At 44.1% G+C, this 19,760-nt stretch overlaps 1 protein-coding gene across 4 annotated transcripts in view; it reads left to right on the top strand.

The window, feature by feature from the left end:
• Positions 1 to 19,760, top strand: part of LOC111864377 (protein winged eye) — a 425,251-nt gene that overhangs the window by 1,106 nt on the left and 404,385 nt on the right. For 3 of the 4 annotated variants that reach the window (XM_033751481.1, XM_033751482.1, XM_023851592.2), the window contains exon 2: positions 1,807 to 2,602. The exons of the other annotated variant lie outside the window; for it this stretch is intronic. In XM_033751481.1, coding sequence (XP_033607372.1) covers positions 2,527 to 2,602 — 76 coding nt within the window. In that variant the 5' untranslated portion in view covers positions 1,807 to 2,526. The remainder of the gene's footprint in view (positions 1 to 1,806; positions 2,603 to 19,760) is intronic. 4 annotated transcript variants of the gene reach the window in all.

Genomic DNA, 19,760 nt, shown 5'->3' with positions numbered 1-19,760 from the left:
GATTCCTGGTACTCATTTCTGTTAGAGGCTGAGTCGACCCCAGAGCCACAGTGCGGCTGGAAGGATTAGGTAAATTAAAAAATGCTGTGACCCCACTTGGAATATGCAGGACAAGTTTAAGCGATAACGCATCTGTCTTGGTTCGGGAGATGCCCGGTTCAAATCTCGGCTGAGATATCGACTCCCCTGGTCGAGACTTTTCATCGTTTTAATATTCATCTTGAGGCTTCCGAGTCTTTCCTCAGTCAACCTACCGCTAAACGTTATATACATATATTCTGAACTACCGATAACACCAGGAAATAATATATAATGGGATAGCTCAGTCGGTATAGTGACTACGCTACGGGCTGAACGGTCGAGGATTCTGGGTTCGATCCCAGCAGGAGCAAGATTATTTTTTTTATTCTCCATAACGTCCATATCGGCTGTCACTCCCGCGCAATCTCCTACCCAATGGATACCGGGGACTGATTCCCATGGAGCAATTCGACAGGGGCGTGAAGCTGGCCGCTCACCTCCATCTCGATCCGAGGTTAGGAACGGTGGAGCTATACCTCCACTCCGCCATACATATTCATGGCGCAGGGCTTAATTAATTAAAGATAATGATTTATTTACTGGCATCCTCAGTGTTTGCTTCCTGTGCCCTTAACATTTCATGTTGTGAGGTTAGGTTTCCTTACGAAGCTTTTTATGCTTTAGACATAAATGAATGTTAGTTACAAAACATTTCTTATTTTTAAAAATCATTCATTCGCTACTGAAGATGTGTTGCATGTACATTGTGCAACGTAAGAAAGTATTTTATCTTCCTAGTTACGATGATCTTTGGTGGGCTAAGTCTTTGCTCGGGAGTCAAGTGTTTTCCCGCCGTCCTGCCTCCTGCTACTGCTCGCATGCATGTCTCACCACAGTGTGTGTCTCTCCAGCAGTTCCCTGCAAGCACTGGGCTAGCAAAGAGCGGGAAAGAGAAGCCATTATTGAACTATCTTATCACTCGAGTAAGATTCCGCGTTAGATCAAAATTCGTTGTCAACTGATAAAGACATCTTTTCTTGTACTGTCTCTCGCTTACTGTCTTTACTCCCATGTATTTTTAATGTGAAAATGCGATACACAGAGGTTCGTATTTGAAGTTGTGTTGTGATAACATAATAATATTTACAAAGGTGCTTCTTAGAACAAATTCCCCACCTCCCCAGTCATTCTAAGTATGTTAAGAAAGGCATTACAGGTTAAGTAACTGTGACATTGAATGTTGAGGAAGTGACATTCGTAATTAAGTAGTTTCAACGTTGACACAAGCCTGTGTGTCATTAAGAAGTTATCCCTCTTTAGATAATTATGTCAGTGTGTCACTGAAGTTGAATATACAACCAGGAGCACAGACTTATATACAACTTCCCTTCTTCCCCCTAGTGTCTGCACCAGTGACTCATTTCACCCCGGGCCTAGTATTGATTTGGTCATCCCCTATACTAAGGGGAGAAACCTCATCCCCCCAAGAAGTGAAATTGTTAGAGACTGCGTATGAACATAAAAATATTAAAAACAAGTTGAAGCTAAGTTACATTTTCAAAAATGTATGTAATAGGGTAATAATAATTTATTACTGTTTAATTCTTCAGAGTTTTACGTGTAAGTGTAAGTTCGTAAATTACAGTATTAATATTTTAAAGTATGACCTCCGCGTGGTTAAATGAGGTTAGGTGAATATTTAAAACGTTTCATGTAAGTTAAAATTGCAGTTCCAAGTTATTTTTCGTACGCTTTTAATAACATCTGTGTTTATATTATCGCAAGCTGTGCTTTTACTGTTGTCAACCACGCAAAAAGTATTTGACAGCAACAGTATTTATAATCTACTACGGCAATGACCTTGATATGGAGAACAGTTGAAGTGACAACGCAAGCAAACAGTAAAAATGATGGTGAAAGTGATAACCGTTTCCATGGCGATGTGATGTGCAACAGTGAGAGCGAATTTCAGTGAATCGCTTCGTAATATATCCGTGTTCCCCCCCCCCCTAAAAAGTGCAGCGACTTGTTAAAGAAATTGTCATATTTTAGAAGTGATAACTTGGATGACTTAATTCGTAGGTCAACAGTGACAAGTTCGTAATCGCTGCATGGCTACCGTACTATCGTGTGTCAAGTGATAAATCAAGTGCAAAAAAAAAAAAGAATTTGAAGTCCGTTAATTGTGAAATCGCGTGTATTTAAAATTTCACATATGTGAAACTTTTCCACGCGAGTACTAACAACAAACTTGTAATTTGAACACCGTAATGGAACTGCCATACTTAAAAGTGAACAAATAATAAAAAAAAAGGTAGTGTTGAAAATGTCAGAATTTTATAATTTAAAATAATGAATTAAAGCAACAAGTGCGTGCATCTACAGTGAAATCCGAAATCATTATCTTGTCTACAATATTTAAAAGTTGCCGTCGCAAACATTTCGTGCCCATTCAGTGATCTGTCCCCTTCTTGTTGGCCACACAAGTTCTGTGGGCATGCCACCATGTCGGACGTGAAGTCAAAATTGGTCCCAGCACCTCCAGAGCCTCCCCCAGCGCACAGTGCATCTCTAACATCAGGTAAGATGCTTGTTCATGCTATATTCAAGCATTTCAGTGCTATGAACGAGATATCTCGATCATGAAAAATCAACAACGGTTACTCTGAATAAGTTAACACTTTGGTGTGTAACCGTGACGTCAAAAAGTACTGCTTCTGTCCATTTGTCTGTTAAACAAACAAAACAATCTCCGTGGCTTTAGTCCGCAAGCGAACTATACCGACCGAGCGACCGCCGCTTGTCGGCGAAGTTAGTGCCAACTTTTGCGTGGTCAGCGCAACGGATCCCCACGCTTGTTAATTTCGGTTTTCTAGACCGGAGCCGCTATTTCATTGAAACGGCTCCTGAATTATCATCACGAGGCTGAGTAGAGCCCGTTCCAGACCCACTACTTCTCAGAAAATATGGTAGCGCCGCCGGGAATCGAACCCGGAACCTCTTAATCTGTAGCCAGGAACTCTGACCACTAGACCACAGAGGCATAATCCAAAACTGATCTGATGCCTATATTTTTCGTTTCGGGCAATAAAATTGGTGACTTCTATCCTGTTTGGTCGTTGGGTAACATAACCCCAAAATATATAACATTATGCCTAAGAGAAATAGCGACTCGCATTACGAATTCTTTCCAACGACGTTATTTTTTTTATTGCTAGTGGGGTGGGACTAAGTCCCTTGTACTGCGGCCACTTCTGGCCTATTGTACCAGCCCCAGATGATAGGTGAGGGTGATTGTGGAGCAGTTGGTGGAATGAAGATTGGCAGGGGAAACCGAAGTACTCGGAGAAAACCTGCCCCAGCGCCACTTTGTCCACCACAAATCCCACTTGACCAGACCCGGGATCGAACCCGAGCCGCCGCTGTGGGAAGCCAGCGACTAACCGCTCGAGCTATGGCGCGGCCTCCCAACGACGTTAAGACCAAGAAGTGAATATAGTCGTAACGACTTAATATTTGAGGGCAATGCTCTTCGGAACATGAAGTACTCATCCTAGAACGAATTTACAGGATAATGCCGTTTGCCTTTAGGGCGCATGCGCGTTGTATTAAAGACACGTGACACAGCAACACTGAAACAACACATGGCATGTTCATTTCCGCCCTGCACTTGCGCCTACGAGTTCGAAGTTCAGGCTTCGCGTCAGCATGGATCCCCAAGTTACATAAACGATATGAAAACTGCAGTTCGTCTGAGAAGCTACATCCTACCTCACAGAAAACATACTGCGTCTCCCTTAACAAATCAGAACAGATATGATTCGTACCAATGTAGGCGGAGTGCAATGCTAATTGACTGGGCGACGTCTAGTTCATTTGGTTCCGTTTTTGTTCGGTAGGGAAATCCGCATGAACGATTTCACGTTCGGAAGACAAACCAAGCCAAGAGGGCATACTTGTCATTGTAGAAGTTCCAATGGGCGAAATTTCGTAATCCGAATATTCGTACAGTAAGGACTGTGTCGTGTCTGTCAGAAGTCCTTTTGTTGGACCTTGGCCGCTTTTTCGGTTTCTTAATCCTGTACACAGTCGGTGGGACTCCTTGGACGGGGGATCAGCCCGTGGCAAGTCATCAACCTACACACATGACAACACAAACAGAATAAACGCACACACAGACATCCATGCCTTCATTGGGATTCGAACCCACTCTCCCACAGCGTTCGAGGGAGCGAAGACAGTTCATGCCTTAGACCGCTCGGCTACTGTGACCGGCAGTGTACTATAAGAATTCAGTCCGTACCTCACAGGAAACAGATCCGAACCCAGGATCCCGGCTTCCGAGCGAGCAAAGACAGTTCATGCCTTAGACCGCGCGGCTACTGTGACCGGCAATGTATAAGAATAATATATAAGAATTCAGTCCGTACCTCACAGGAAACAGATCTTAACCCACGGTCCCGGCTTCCGAGCGAGCGAAGACAGTTCATGCCTTAGACCGCTCGGCTACTGTGACCGGCAGTGTATAAGAATAATATATAAGAATTCAGTTCGCACCTCACAGGAAACAGATCCGAACCCACGATCCCGGCTTCCGAGCGAGCGAAGACAGTACACGCCTTAGACCGCGCGGCCCCTGTAATCAGCGGTGTATAAACGCTTCAGAGTTCGTGAAAGCATAATTCTGCACACAGTGACTCGTTTTCCCTTGTGTATGAAATACCGTTTGTTTGTATAGAAACTTAATCAGGCTGCCAATATAATATAGACTGATAAATTGTCCATGTAAATTTACGTTCAGTGTTTGCCGAACATTGCAACTAACTTAATGGTACCAGAACCGGAAAGATCCTCATCCGGATCTTAAGCTTTTAGAATCCAGTGGTCACTATATGTACCACTTGCTTTAACCTTTAACATACTAAATCTCTGCATTCTGCCCACACAGTGTATTTATGTGTTCCGTATGGTTCCCACAGTAAACAGCGACTGTTTCCCTAAACAGCATTAACCGGTTGGGCTTTGGAGCTGTGACATGTGTTTTCTGTGAGGTACGAACTGAATTCTTATATGTTCGTAAGAAATTCAAACTTAAAAAGGATACTATCATATCATTTTCAAATACTCAGTCCATTTCAGAGCCACTCGTGGAACTTTCTTAACATGGAGCAGTTTATAGTGAAGCCCTGTGCTAATTTCCCAAGCGGAAGGACCACCCCTTGTGGGCTGTCCACAACTTTGTTTATAATCGCACAGGCCTAGCATAACTGAATGCCATGTTCTGATGACAGAGGGAACGCCTTTATTATTATTATTATTATTATTATTATTATTATTAGAGGGGGTGGGTTTCCCCATGAACCGCGACTAATAGTCTATTGTACGTCCCCCTTTGATATTCTACCAGTCGCCATGCCCTTCCAGTACTGGTGCTCGCTATCAGCCCCATCCTTCCAGCGAGGTCGGCCACCTCTCTGGCAGTGGTCCCCGATACTTCCCCATCTACCAGAGGAATTGGAAACTACTTGGGCGGGAAACTTTTGCCTAATTTTGCTCATAGGTCTCCTAGAGACATGAGGATGTTTTACATGCAGTAAATCTAAGACACGGGACACACGGCTTAAAGTCCCTCCCGGAGGACTTGTTCCCTGAATTTTTCCGCCCTTAAAAATTCCACGACCTCCGCGTACCTTGAGTCATGAGGTGGGAACGTTACCCCTAGACTACGGAGGCCACTTGAGGGAACGCCTTAATCTGGAATACGCCCAGAAAATATATTCTGTATCGTTATCATCATGTAGCACCAGGGAGTTGGGTCACTTGTTGACCCGTTCTTGCCCCTTTCATCCACAGTCTCATAAAAACATATTTACATGTAACTGTTTATAAGTTCTTTTTCTTTATGTTCTGTTGACATGACAAGTTTAAATATGTGCTCCGCCATTATGTGTGAGTATATAACAAGGAACTCTGTCGTATACGGAGTTAATCCAGTAAATATAGGGTGTACTAAATAATTTTCCTGGGGAGTAAAGTGCGGCCGGCGCGTAAGGCTGACAACCTTACCGCCATCTTTGAGCCGATTGTCTAGATAATGTGGGACTCTCAACGTCTCACAACCCTATGGGCCTTCACGGCCTGGTACAGGGATAGCTTTACTTTTTTTTTTTGCGTGTAGACAGAGCTTACAAGATGTTAATGAAATATTTTGTGAAACCGGAAATAAAATTACTGGGTAAATCTTGTTAAAATAAATTGAGGGGATGGGAGGCGGATAGAAATGACTCAGATTCGTGCCCAGGGTGGGCTTTGGTATTAGCAGTGTTCAGGTTTGTGGTTCTGCTACGGCAAGATTTAAGCTGTGTGCTAGTCACTCAGTATTAATTTTTGTCAATTCGTCGGTGCTTTGATAACAGGAGCTGTTTCTTTTTCCCCCAAAGATTAGCGTAAACACCTCAGAAGTATCGTGGGTTCGGAAGGGAAGATATGCATCCATGGTACCATATGGTACCACATGCTCTCAGAAACGATATAAATAGTAAGTTCTTCAACCTTCCGTACTTCAAGAAAGTCGCCGTGTTAATATCTGTGTAAATAGCTAGCTAACTCGGTACAGCAGAGGCCTATTTGAAAAGCTCATGGTCACTCATGTAGTCAAAATTTCCTCTCATTTTAGAGCTGATGGAGCTGAACCCTTTTTGAAAAGCCACCAGTCGCTCAGTTACGCAACAGTTTCCAAGAATTTTATGGAACTCGAAGGTTCAGTACCGTGTTCACCTGCCACTGGTCCCTGTCTTGAGCCAGATTAATCCAGTCTATATCATCCCATCGTATTTCTGCAAGATTTAGTATATTTTTATTCTAGCACCAATGTCGTCATAGTGGTCTCTTCCCTTCTGTCTTTCCCACCAGACCCTTTGTACATTCCGCCTTATTCCTTACATGCTACATGCCCTACCCATCTCGTCACCCTTAACTTGATCATTCTAATTATACTTGGAGAAGAGTACAAGTTATGAAGCTCCTCATTATGCAGTTTTCTCCAACCTCCTGTCACTTCATCTCTCTTAGGTCCAAATATTCCCCTCAAACAATCGCGGTATAGTGACTGGCTATGGGCTGGACGACTGAGAGGTCAGTGTTCGAGTCCCGATAGTGGCAGGATTTTTCTTCTCTCCACGTCGTCCAGACCGGTTCTGGGGCCCGCACAACCTCCTATCCAGTGGCAAACCGTCGGTAAAGCGGACGGGACGTGAAGCTGACCACTCACCTGTGTCTAATGCCGAGGTCAAGAATACGTTGATCTATACATTAATATGTATTAATGACGCAGTGTTTGATTAATTAGGCACTAGAATAACTCTACGTTACCTTTACTGAACAATTTCAGTGATTGTATGACCCTGGGGTCGACGCACCAGGAATCTTCCTGGAGGTAAAGGGCGGCCGGCGCGCAAGGTTAACAGCCTCACAACCATCAATAAGTCGATTGTGTAGAGAAAATGTGGGAGCCTCGACGTCTCACAACCCTATGGGCCTCCACTGCCTGTTACAGGGATAGCTTTACTTACTTTTAATTATTCAGGTAACATTAAGGATGTGTTTTCTTTTTATTGCTAGTGGGGTGGGACTAAGTCCCTTGTACTGCGGCCACTTCTGGCCTGTTGTACCAGCCCCAGATGATAGCTGAGGGTGATTGTGGAGCAATTGTTGGAATGAAGATTGGCAGAGGAAACCGAAGTACTCTGAGAAAACCTGCCCCAGCGCCACTTTGTCCACCACAAATCCCACTTGACCAGACCCGGGATCGAACCCGGGCCGCCGCTGTGGGAAGCCAGCGACTAAGCGCTTGAGCTATGGCGCGGCCGAAGGACCTGTTGGCCAGTTAGTTCCCGCGTGCACGTAAACTTGCCGCAGGTGTGGTTAGTATTTAAATTTGAATGGCACTGTAGTAATGCCAGACGAGAATATGATTCTGTTATCTCCTGTAGCAGGTAGTGGTTCGAATGGAGCGAACCCCCTGTGCTCCGCAACCTGCCAGTCTCCAGTGCGTCTCACACACTGCAGTCAAACTGACGTGCTGGTGGTTGCACCAAGTATCGGTACATGATAAGCAGGGCCCGCAATTTGATGACATGTCATTTTTCTTCGTTGTATCCTCTGCGTTGCTCTTAAATATATAAATCTCGGATATGAGCTGCTGATTACAGAAATGTAAATTTTGTAGGTAGTTTTTTTGACATTTTTAGGTTTAAGGTCATTTTTTCATTTTGGGGGTAATTTTTGGACCTTTAAGGGTATTTCTTGTCATTATTGGCCATTTTAGGGAATTTTTCTTCATATGTTTTCTGAAATGTGAATAACATGGAACCGAATTGTTCTTTCTTTTCTCCTTTAGGTCATTTTTCTGGATTTTTTCGGTCATTTTTTTGAATATTTCAAGTCATCAAAATCGGGGCCCTGGATATTACACTTTTGGGTCATATTGTAGGTCATTTTTCTGAATTTTTTAGGTCATTTTATAGGTCAATTTTTAAATATTTTCAGGTCATTAAAATCCGGGCCCTGATGATAAGTAAAGATAATTATGTTAATGGGTAATGTACAAAATTGTGTGCAGAAATTCACCTCATCATTAAGAATCTAACAGTGGAAATTAGTTGAGTCGGGATAGCTCAGTCGGTATAGCAACTGGCTACGGGCTGGACGAGGGGTCGAAGTTCGAGTCCCTGTAGGGTGAAGAATTTTCTCTTCTTCACGTCGTCCACACTGGCTCTGGGGCCCATCTGACCTATACAATGGGTACTGGACTCTTTCCCCGGGGGTAAAGCGGCCGCTGTGTGAAGCTGACTACTCACCTCAAGCTAGTGCCGAGGTCAAGAAAATTCGGATCTATACATCCACTCCCCCATACACCTTCATGGCGTACTGCTTAATTAATTGAGCACAGGGACAGATTTACCTTTACCTTACAATTTAAATATGGCCATTCTAACAAGCTCAAAGCTGACAAGTCCAAAATACTTTAAATCTTCTAAAAATTTGATTTTGTAGTAGGTGAAGTGAAACTTGCCCCTATGCTTAACTAATCAAGCACCAAACCATGAAGACCTAAGGGGTACTAGAGGTATAGTTCCACCATGCTTGACCTTGGCACTAGTTTGAAGTGAGTGGCCAGCTTCACGCCCCGGTCTCCTTACCTCCAGATGAACTGTTTTATTATTATTCTTAGGGGCTGAGACTGAGTCCACTTGGTACTGCGGCCACTACTGGCCTGTCATACCAGCCCCAGATGATAGATGATGATGATGATGATGAATGTGGAGCAGTCGGTGGAAGAAAGATTAGCAAGGGAAACCGTAGTACTCGGAGAAAACCTGCTTCACCATAAATCCCACATGACCAGACCCAGGCTCGAACCCGGTCCGGCGCGGTGGGGAAGCCAGCAACTAACCGCCTGAGCTCCGTTCTTGCTGTCACACCGGCCCTGTTTATGCTTGAAGGGACCACAACACAAATAAATCTGGTGGGAATTGGATTATCTTGGTGTCTAGTTTGAAACGTTACAACATGGTGTGGGGCAGTAGAAGCCTCCTTACCTCACTTTTCTTTTGCTTAGCTCTTTTTTTTTTAATTCTCATAGTGGGGGGTGGAGTCCAACTGGGTCCACTCGGCACGGCGGCCACTGATTGGCCTATTGTACCTGCCCCGGGTGATTATGATGATGGAAAATTTGGTGGAAGGAAGATGGACAGGGGAAACCAAAGTACTCGGAGAAAACCTCCCCCATCGCCACTTTATCCACCACAAATCCCACTTGACAAGACCCGTTTTTCTTAGCTTATTCTTCGATCCTGAAGATGGAAGCAGTACATTCCTCAGAAACATATGTGGACAGAACAACACGGCGCTGTAGTCCTGAAGCAGCCTCGTACACTACAGTACCAACTTTCAGGGTTCCTGTATCAGTCACATATTCTTGATCGCCCTGTAACTCGCATTGGACTGTCCCGTCGGTAAACAAGTGGGATAAACCGTTCAGCCATTAACATCATTAGCCATAATAACAAATTACTTCATGGACCAGTAAGACAAAATCGATTCTGATAATCGATTACAAATATTACAGTACATCGTTAAACGAGGTCGGATGCCTGGTAATTGAATCCTGGAGGTAAACAAGCACTTTACCCCCAGAATGGGCCCCTATAGAACTCCCCTCCAATTTTGTAACTGATGTGAAACCGTTTCCATGTTTCTACAACCATTTCACAGGGAGCCAAACGGTGTGGGACTTTGTACATAACTGTTTTGTTGTGTTGGCTGGGTAGGTGGGCTCATGTTAGTATTGAAGGGGGTGTAGTAGGGGTAGGGCAACCTTCCTCACCCCCGCTCTCACTCTATCACAGCCCTGCAATTGCCCGCCGAATGCCTGCGTACTGTAATCGGCTCGTGTCAAATGCTTCCACAGCCTTTCATGTGCCCACACTGTACAGAAGCAGACTTGTGGTGGGGATTGCTCCAGTTTAGGAGTGGGAAGAGGGGGGTAAACAGACAAGGACGGGGAATCGTACTGACAGAAGCAGGGATTAACGTGGTATATTGATTACCCCGAAAATCCATTGATTAGTTAGTTTTGTTTCGGTTATCGTAAACCTAAATTCAATATCAGTAATGTTTCTGGTAAGAACATGTGGCACGTCAGAAAAAAGGGTTATGGAATCATCATCATCATCATCAGTAATATGTCAGACGACAGGTTCACAGTCTCTTCCAAAACAATTCCTCCACTTAATGCGATCTAGAGCATTCTCCTTCAAATGACAGTATCCTCTTCTGTACCCAAGGTCATCCAGCATCTTCTTACGTCTTCTTCCCACTTCTATCCGCCCCTCTTTCCTTCCTTCAATAAATGGAATATGCTTCAGTATATGCGTGCGTGTGCCGGTCACGGTAGCCGAGCGGTCTAAGGCATGTACTGTCTTCGCTCGCTCGGAAGCCGGGATCGTGGGTTCGGATCTGTTTCCTGTGAGGTGCGAACTGAATTCTTATATATTATTCTTATACATTGCCGGTCACGGTAGCCGAGCGGTCTAAGACATGTACTGTCTTCGCTCGCTTGGAAACCAGGATCGTGGGTTCGAATCCCAGTCAGAGAATGGATGTTTGTGTACAGGTAGAGGCCTTGCGACGAGCTGACCACCCGCCCAAGGAGTCCTACCGAATGTGTAAGATCTAGAAAAACCGAAGTGAACGGAGAAGTTCATGGAGGTAGCCCTAGGCTCACTGGGGCTGTAGTGCCAAGGAAACAAAATGCGTGCGTGAATGTGTGCTATGGTTATGAGTTACTATTAAGAACTGAGGTTTTCACTGCGGTGACTATGAAGAAAGCAGTCTTCTGGGATGTGGCACCGTGTAGATGTGGTGTTAACCGACGTTTCGGAGGAACGTATCGCCACCATCTTGAGGGTAGAAGGAAAAATAAGAAAATCCGCAAGCGAAGAGACCGTTAGTTATTAGTTTTAGATATTAAATGAAACCATTAGTTTAGGTTATCTTTTGTCTTCTCGTGTGCTGTCTGAAAACGGAAAAATTAAAGTATATACAACTTTTACCTGTAGTTTTGTATGGATAGGAAACCTGGTCTGTGACATTAAAGAAATAAGATGGACTGAGGGTGTTTGAGAATAGGGTGTTGAGGAGAATATTTGGACCGAAGAGAGATGAAGTGACAGGAGGCTGGAGAAAACTGCATAATGAGCAGCTTCATAACTTGTACCCTTCCCCAGCTATAATTACGAGTAGAATGATCAAATGAAGGAGTATAAGATGGGGAGGGCATGTAGCACTTACGGAGAGAAGAATGCATATAGGGTTTTGATAGGAAAGCCTGAAGGAAAGAGACCACTAAGAAGACCAAGACGTAGTCGGGAGGGTAACACTACGATGGATCTTAGAGAAATAGGATGAGGTGGTATAGGCTGGTTGATCTGGCTCAGAATAGGGATAAGTAGAGGGCTCCTGTGAACACAGTAATGAACCCTCGGGTTCTGTAAATTGCAGGGAAATTCTTGAATAACTGAGCGACTGGCGGTTTCCCAAGAAGGCCTCAGTTTCATGGAATTAGTGTGGGACTACAATATTTATGTAGCAATGAATATATTGTCACGTATCTGGTGTTTCCGTGACTAATAAGATGGGTTTTGGGTTTTATCATCGAATTATTGTTTACAGCACTTCACAAATCGCTATCTGACACACTATGATCTTCCGATTGAACTGAACTGTTTTTACTCCCTTGTACCACCTGAACTCCTGTTGTACTCCTTCAGTTCTCTTGACTGGGTCCTCTTGTAATTCCTCGTCACGGACCCCACAGAAAACACCGACCTCTGTTGTCAAGAATACATGTTTATTGGTCCATTACCTAGCAATTGATATGCTATTTTTGATAGCGTAACCTCGCTAATATGTTTACCGAACCGTTGCTTAGCAATGGGCATATGTGTCACAATATTTTCACCGATTTCTTTATGAATTTTTCATCTTCTGTTGGCTTTAGTTCAACGAAACTTTCTGAAAGGTTCACATCTGCAGTAAAATCATGGCTCTGTACATATTCGCGCCCGCTGTGCGTAGTTAAACAGTGCTGCATGTTTGAGTTATTGGATGCATTTAGAGGATCCTGCATCATTGCAGTAGGCAGACCTCCAGCAGCTAGTTCCGTAATGGAAACATTATTTGTGGCTGCATTGGTCAGTGTGTGTGGCAACCTGTCCACACAAAGTGCATATGTAACCATACCGCTTTCCCCCCCCAACCCCCTACCCTCCGACTGCTACTTACGTAACATCCTCTTCATCTGAGGGCAAAATTATCTGTGTTAAGACACACTGCACAGCCTCGATCTGTTAATAACCAGACCAGAATATTCAAAATGGAATGGCATGTTTTATTTATGGTTCATTTAACTTCTCGCCACCAGAATGCAGGGCAAGATCATGACATGAAGACAGCTAACAGATCTTTTGAAAATGTGACACACTTCAAATACTTGGGAACGACAGTAACAAATCAGAATTTGATTCAGGAGGAAATTAAAGAGGACGTTGAAATCAGGTAATGCTTGCTACCATTCAGTCCTGAACACATACTCTGTTTGAGTCTGTTAAAAAGAGCTAACCGCAATCACCGGGCCAGGTCCTCAGGTGAGGTGTCTTCACCCCGCACATGAGAACGGAAACAGACACAGTTTTCGAAACGTGTTGACTGAGGTTAGCTCTTTCTAAGGGACCCAACAGAGTGTCTCCCTCTCACATGAGGACCTAGCCCTGTGATGGAGGTTAGCTCTTTCTGAGGGACCCAGCAGAGTAGGTGTCTCCCTCTCACATGAGGACCTAGCCCTGTGATGGAGGTTAGCTCTTTCTGAGGGACCCAGCAGAGTAGGTGTCTCCCTCTCACATGAGGACCTAGCCCTGTGATGGAGGTTAGCTCTTTCTGAGGGACCCAGCAGAGTAGGTGTCTCCCTCTCACATGAGGACCTAGCCCTGTGATGGAGGTTAGCTCTTTCTAAGGGATCCACCTGAGTATGTTTTCCCCTTCCCCACCTGAGGACGGAAACAGATCCAGTTTCCGAAACGTTGTGTTTTCTAGTTTCTAGGATACCGAACGATGGTCAATCCAGAAACCTAGTAAGACTGAGTTTTATCTGTATTTATCGTTTCTGCTTTAATGGTCATATTTCTGTTTCTGTACGTTTCTCGTTCTTTTTACTGTCCGTTATTTTTCTTTCTCATTTTAAATTTCCCGGTTGATAAGAACTCAAGGCCGTGGGTTAAAATTCTGACAGCATCAGTTCGGTGAATGTTGGCCAGGCCGTGCGGAGAGTCAAGCAGTTCTAACCGTCAGCATTGCCACGGTGTTTTGCAGTTTTGGGTAGGAACCGTGACAAGCATCGAGTGCGCCATGGAAATTCAGACGGACAGTCGTCGTCGGTTTTTCACCATCAAGGCCAAGACGGAGGCCGCGCCATAGCTCAAGCGGTTACTGGCTGGCTTCCCACGGCGGTGGCCCGGGTTCGATCCCGGGTGTAATCAAGTGGGATTTGTGGTGGACAGAGTGGCGCTGGGGCGGGTTTTCTCCGAGTACTTCGGTTTCCCCTGCCAATCTTCATTCAACCAAATTCTCCATCATCATAATCAACCGGGGCAGGCTACAATAGGCGAATCAGTGGCCGCCGTGCCGAGTGGACCCAGCTGAACTCCAGGCCCCACTAAGCGAATTAAAAAAAAAAGAAGGCCCAGGTGCAATTCCATGGCGTTCCTTATGGGATTTATGCTGGGTAAAATGGCACCACGGCGGGTGCTTGTCCAAATATTTTGCTTTCCCCTACCTAAAATAATTTCACCAATTGTTCGTCATCCGTGGCTGGTATAATCCGCCCCTTTTGCGCCCGTAGTACGAGGGGCCTTAGTCTCACCTCATCCCAATAATAATAATAATAATAATAATAATAATAATAGTTGGTGCAAATACTGTGGTCAGATGGTCAGAGTTCCCGTGTTAGATTCCCGGCGCTACCAGATTTTCTGAGAAGTAGTGGGTCTGGAACCGTGTCCACTCAGACTCATGAGGATAATTGAGGAGCTACTTGAATGGAAAAGTAGCGGCTCCGGTCTAGAAAACTGAGATTAACGGCCGTGTGGATCCGTTGCGCTGACCACGCAACGCCCTCTATCCACAAAAGTTGGTACTAACTTCGCCGACAAGCGGCGGTCGCTCGGTCGGTATAGTTCGCTTGCGGACTAAATACACGGCGTTTGGTTTGGTGCACATACATTGCGCATACGTGGTCACTTGCTGTGCGTTCTGTGTGCTAAGCATGCGATAAAGTGCAAATAAGGAAGCGGTGCAACTGAGGAAAGAGATGCAAACTTGTAGCGTACGGCGTGCGCCTGACACACGGAACGGCTCACATGCGACAGGTCCTCTCTCTGTTCAGGCATTCTTTGCACGAACTGCATAAGCGCGGTGAATGTCACGTGTCTGCCAGGCCACTCTGTCACCAGAATGTCACCGCATTAGCCCGAATATAGAGCGAGTTTTTCTTCAAATACTTCGTAGGAAAAACCGGTCGCCTTGTTTTCGGGTCCTTAAGAATGAACACGAGGAACATGATTGCTAATTGTAATTTAGTTTTCCGTCTCCCTAACCTATTAAGCGGGCCGCGCCATAGCTCAAGCGGTTAGTCGCTGGCTTCCCAGCGCGGCGGCCCGGGTTCAGTCCCGAGCCTGGTCAAGTAGGATTTGTGGTGGACAAAGTGACGCTGGGGCAGGTGTTCTCCGAGTACTTAGGTTTCCCCTGCCAATTTTCATTCCACCAAATTCTCCATCATCATAATCACCAGGAACAGGCTACAATAGGCCAGTCAGTGGCCGCCGTGCCGAGTGGACCAAGTTGGACTCCACCCCGCACTAAGCGAATTAAAAACAAAAAAAGAAAAAAATCTGTATTTCAGCAAATTTCTTAATTACATAGCCATTAAATTTAATGATTTTTTATCTCAATTGGTAGCGAAATCCACACTGAAGCCTTTTTTAGTTAAATGTATCATGTAAGCTTGCTGAGATTGTGTAGAGGCCGTGACTTGGATTATATCATACCCTTTGTACTCAAACGTAAAGGAGGAAGGGGAGTAATTGAGCGGGGGGAGGGGGTAGGTGGCATATTACACAAGCAGGAGGGGATTTTTATATTACTCGTACATAATCAGGAATACATGGATCACGTACCGCTTCTCGGCAAGAAAATATATTTTTTCTTGAAACTAGATTTAATGTGAAGAAAGCAGTTTTCTGGGATTTGGCACCGTGTATATGTGGTGTTAACCGACGTTAACCGACCACACATAGCTGTGTATATTTCCAATACAGTCTGCTTTTACCGGTTCTCACGGTCTCTTCGCTTTCAGATTTCTTAAATTTTTCTTCTACCCTGAAGATGGAGGCGATACGTTCCTCCGAAACGTCGGTTAACACCACATAAACACGGTGCCAAATCCCAGAAAACTGCTTTCTTCATAGTCACCGCCATGAAAGCCTCAAATCTTACATAGATTTAATGTATCTAGAGGCTTATAAGTTCATAACTTTTACACTTCTCCAAGTATAATCAGAATGATCAAGTCAAGGAGGGTGAATGGGGAAGAAAATGTAGCACGAATGGGGGAGAAGAGGAATGCATATAGGATATTGGTGAGAAAGCCGGAAGGAAAGAGACCAGGGAAGACCAAGACGTAGATGTGTGTGGGCAATATTAAAATTAATCTTACAGAGATAGGATGATATGGATTGGATTAGTCTGGCTTAGAATAGGGACCAGTGGAGGGCTCTTGTGAACACGGTAATGAACCTTCGTGTTCCATAAAATGCAAGGAAATTCTTGAGTAGCTGCAGATTTTGCGGTTCTTCAAGAAGGGTTCAGCTCCATGAGTAAGTAAGAGGTTTATGAGTGAATTTTGCTAGACTATGCTCCTCCCCTGACCCACCTCAACATACAGCCTAACTTTATTATCAATTTGTTGGCGTAGAAAAATTATGCTATTTTAAGTACGCTACTAATTATCATTATTATAATTTAATATAAAAATTAAATTTACAGGCTCTGTATTATTAGGTGTTGTCACTTAGATGATTGATTTTTAATGTTTGTAACGGCGCTAAACGCAACCCTCCTAACCTATAAACAGACAGTATTCATGTTCGCGCTTGGAGCGTACGTATTTTTTCTCCGCTAAACTGCTCCTTCAGTCACTGCCCACATAAGGTTCTTCTGCCGTTTAAGTTCTGTGTAAATTCATGTTTGTAAAAGCGTGATTAAATTCAGGTAATCTTAATTGATTGGGGCACACGGTAGCGTAGTTAGTTGACGCAATATTCTACAAGCTGGAAGGTCCCGAGTTGGATTCCCGATGAGATCACTGGATTTCTTTTTAAATTTACCTAATCATTCCAGTCCTGGGGTCGACTCAGCCTCTAACAGAAATGAGTACCAGAAATCTTCCTGGGGGTAAAAGGCGGCCGGCGCGTAAGGCTGACAACCTCACCGCCATCTGTGAAGCGATTGTCTAGAGAAAATGTGGGAGCTTCTACGTCTCACTACCCTGTGGGCCTTCACGGTCTCTTACATGGATAGCTGTACTTTTTTTTTTCGTTAGAGTAGACATTAATGTGTGTAATTCTGCGTTTTTCCGAAAATGTTTGTCTAATCATTGACCCAATTACAATTTGAACGTCAAGTTTTTTGTTGATGCAATAAACCACGTGTTTCTTGCTGGTCTGTTATAATTGGTTAGTCACAAAGTTAAAAGCCTGTAATTCGAACTCAGTTTATGTATATCTGCCTCTCTGTCTTTGTTGGGGGGGGGGCACAAATGCGTACGTAACCTGAATGGTTATGGCATCGTATCTGAATACGATAAGACAATTTAGAATTTGTGAATCACGTTTTCGTGTTTCTGCTGGAATTGATCATACCGCCGGGGGACGTCACGAATGTAATTGCCGCCCCCCCTGGCGTCGAGACATTCGCCCTCTTCCTAAATTTACATGAATACAGATGAACTTTTTTTTCAAAACTTCGTTCGAACAACGCNAAGAATACACGGTGCCTAAACCCAGAAGACAACTTTCTTCAACGCTCATTTTATTCCCGAAAAATCACGTGAGAATAGTATCGATAAGATAGGAGCTGATTACTTTATCCCAATTACAGCTGTCTCTGATTCGTCGTTATTTAATGAGAGGTGTGAAAAGCAAAGGCCCGTTGTGGGTGTGATAAGTCTGGCAACTCTAGGCTCATCCCATATACGAGAGAGAGTCCGTGAATAGCCACAAATGGAAATAAAACGTAGAACATGTGCTATTCGAACCTGGAAAAAACATATCTCCACATGAAGAAAGCCGTATTGTGGGATGTGGCGCCGTGTACAAATTGTGTTAATCGACGTTTCGGAGGAAACGTCTGGACTGTCTGTTGCACCTGCTCTGCTGGTTCGCTCGCGGATTTCTTCTTGTCTTCTACCCTTAAGATGAAGGCGATACGTTCTTCCGAAACGTCGGTTAACACAATTTCTACACATCCCAGAAGACGGCTTACTTCATAGTCACCGCCGTGAAAACCCCAAATCTTACATATAACTCCACATGTTCTCCAGAAACATTGATAAACTTGTCCCATCGCTTTACCAGTGCATCGAAATCCGCAGCGTAGAAGCTTTTTGACTGTTGTGTCAGCCAGTTCCGCACCGCCTTTCACCCTCTTCGTCATTAGTGAGATATTTGCAGCTTTTTTTGACCCAGTTGTGAACCGCTTTACGCGACAAACAGTTCCCGCCGTAAACAGTCAACATTTCTTTATCAGTAGTACTTTTGCCAACAGAAAGCGCGCAACAGAACGCTACTCTTCGGTAGTACATTCCTCAAGCATGATCACCATTTTGACTACTGAAACCAGCCTCTGAACGTGCGCATGCTCGCCTGTTAAAAGTCATGAAGTTTGACTGTGCTGCTACCTAGTGATACATATAGAAAACCTATTACGTCAATTACAGATGTTTTACTTCCATATGCGTTTATTTATAAATGTCCATATGCTGGGGCCGATGTGACACTATTTCAAGTAGAGCTATTATTAACGACACGGTAAATATAGTGTTATAATTCCGGACAGGTTAGCGGAGGGCTATCGCTGTAGGCCAGAGGTTCTGAACCTATTCCTGGAGCTTCTGCCTAATGCGACACAAGCACCTCTGTTCTAGACTTGCATCCAAGAAATGCTGGCTTCGAATCTCAGCGTGTACACCGGCTGTTCTGGTTTTTGTGATTTTCATGGTTTTTTCTCAGCTCATACAGACAAATGTCGGGATGATACGTCCAGTTAGGCCACAAACACTTCCTTCCAAATTATTAATCAGTCATCCTACCATTCGACGCTGTAGCGTCTAGTTATTAACAAGTCCCGGATTGTGATGACCTGAAAATATTTAAAAAATGACCGAAAAATCCAGAAAAATTACCTAAAATATGACCCAGAAATGTAATATGCAGGGCTCGGATTTTGATGACCTGAAAGTATTCAAAAAATGACCTAAAGGAGAAAAGAAAGAACACTTCGCTTCCATGTTATTCACATTTCAGAAAACATATGAAGAAAAAGTCCCTAAAATGACCAAAAATGACAAGAAGTACCCTTAAAAGTCCAAAAAATTACCTATAAAATTTACATTTCCGTAACCAGCAGCTCATATCCGAGATTTATATATTTAAGAGCATCGCATAGGATACAAGGAAAAAAAGATGACATGTCATCAAAATCCGGACCCTGGTTGTTAAAATTACCGACGTAGAGAAAAGATAGTAACATGCCATTGTTGGATGCAAGGCCGTGTAGCACCGCTGGACAGTTACGATAATGACGACTAGAGACTGCAACCACAACACCCCTTCGGGTGCCACAAGGGGTATGCGGGCCGTCACGGAGCTCAGAACTCTTGCTGTAGATCAGGTGAATATAGTGTGACATGTGGGCCGTTTCTAGGAAACGGATGGGTAAACACATTGCCATGGAGAGATTGGTTCCTGGAAACCAAGTGATTATGCAACACGGTTTTCATGGATACGGAAACTCAAAGTTTCGAACACCTAGAAAACCAAACCGTTGCTTCAGAATTAATGGCGAGT

The sequence above is a fragment of the Cryptotermes secundus genome, unplaced genomic scaffold (assembly GCF_002891405.2).
Source record: "Cryptotermes secundus unplaced genomic scaffold, Csec_1.0 scaffold83, whole genome shotgun sequence".
NCBI lineage: Eukaryota > Metazoa > Arthropoda > Insecta > Blattodea > Kalotermitidae > Cryptotermes > Cryptotermes secundus.
The sequence above is the reverse complement of the archived record's forward strand: the minus strand, read 5'-3'. Positions and strand labels throughout refer to the sequence as shown.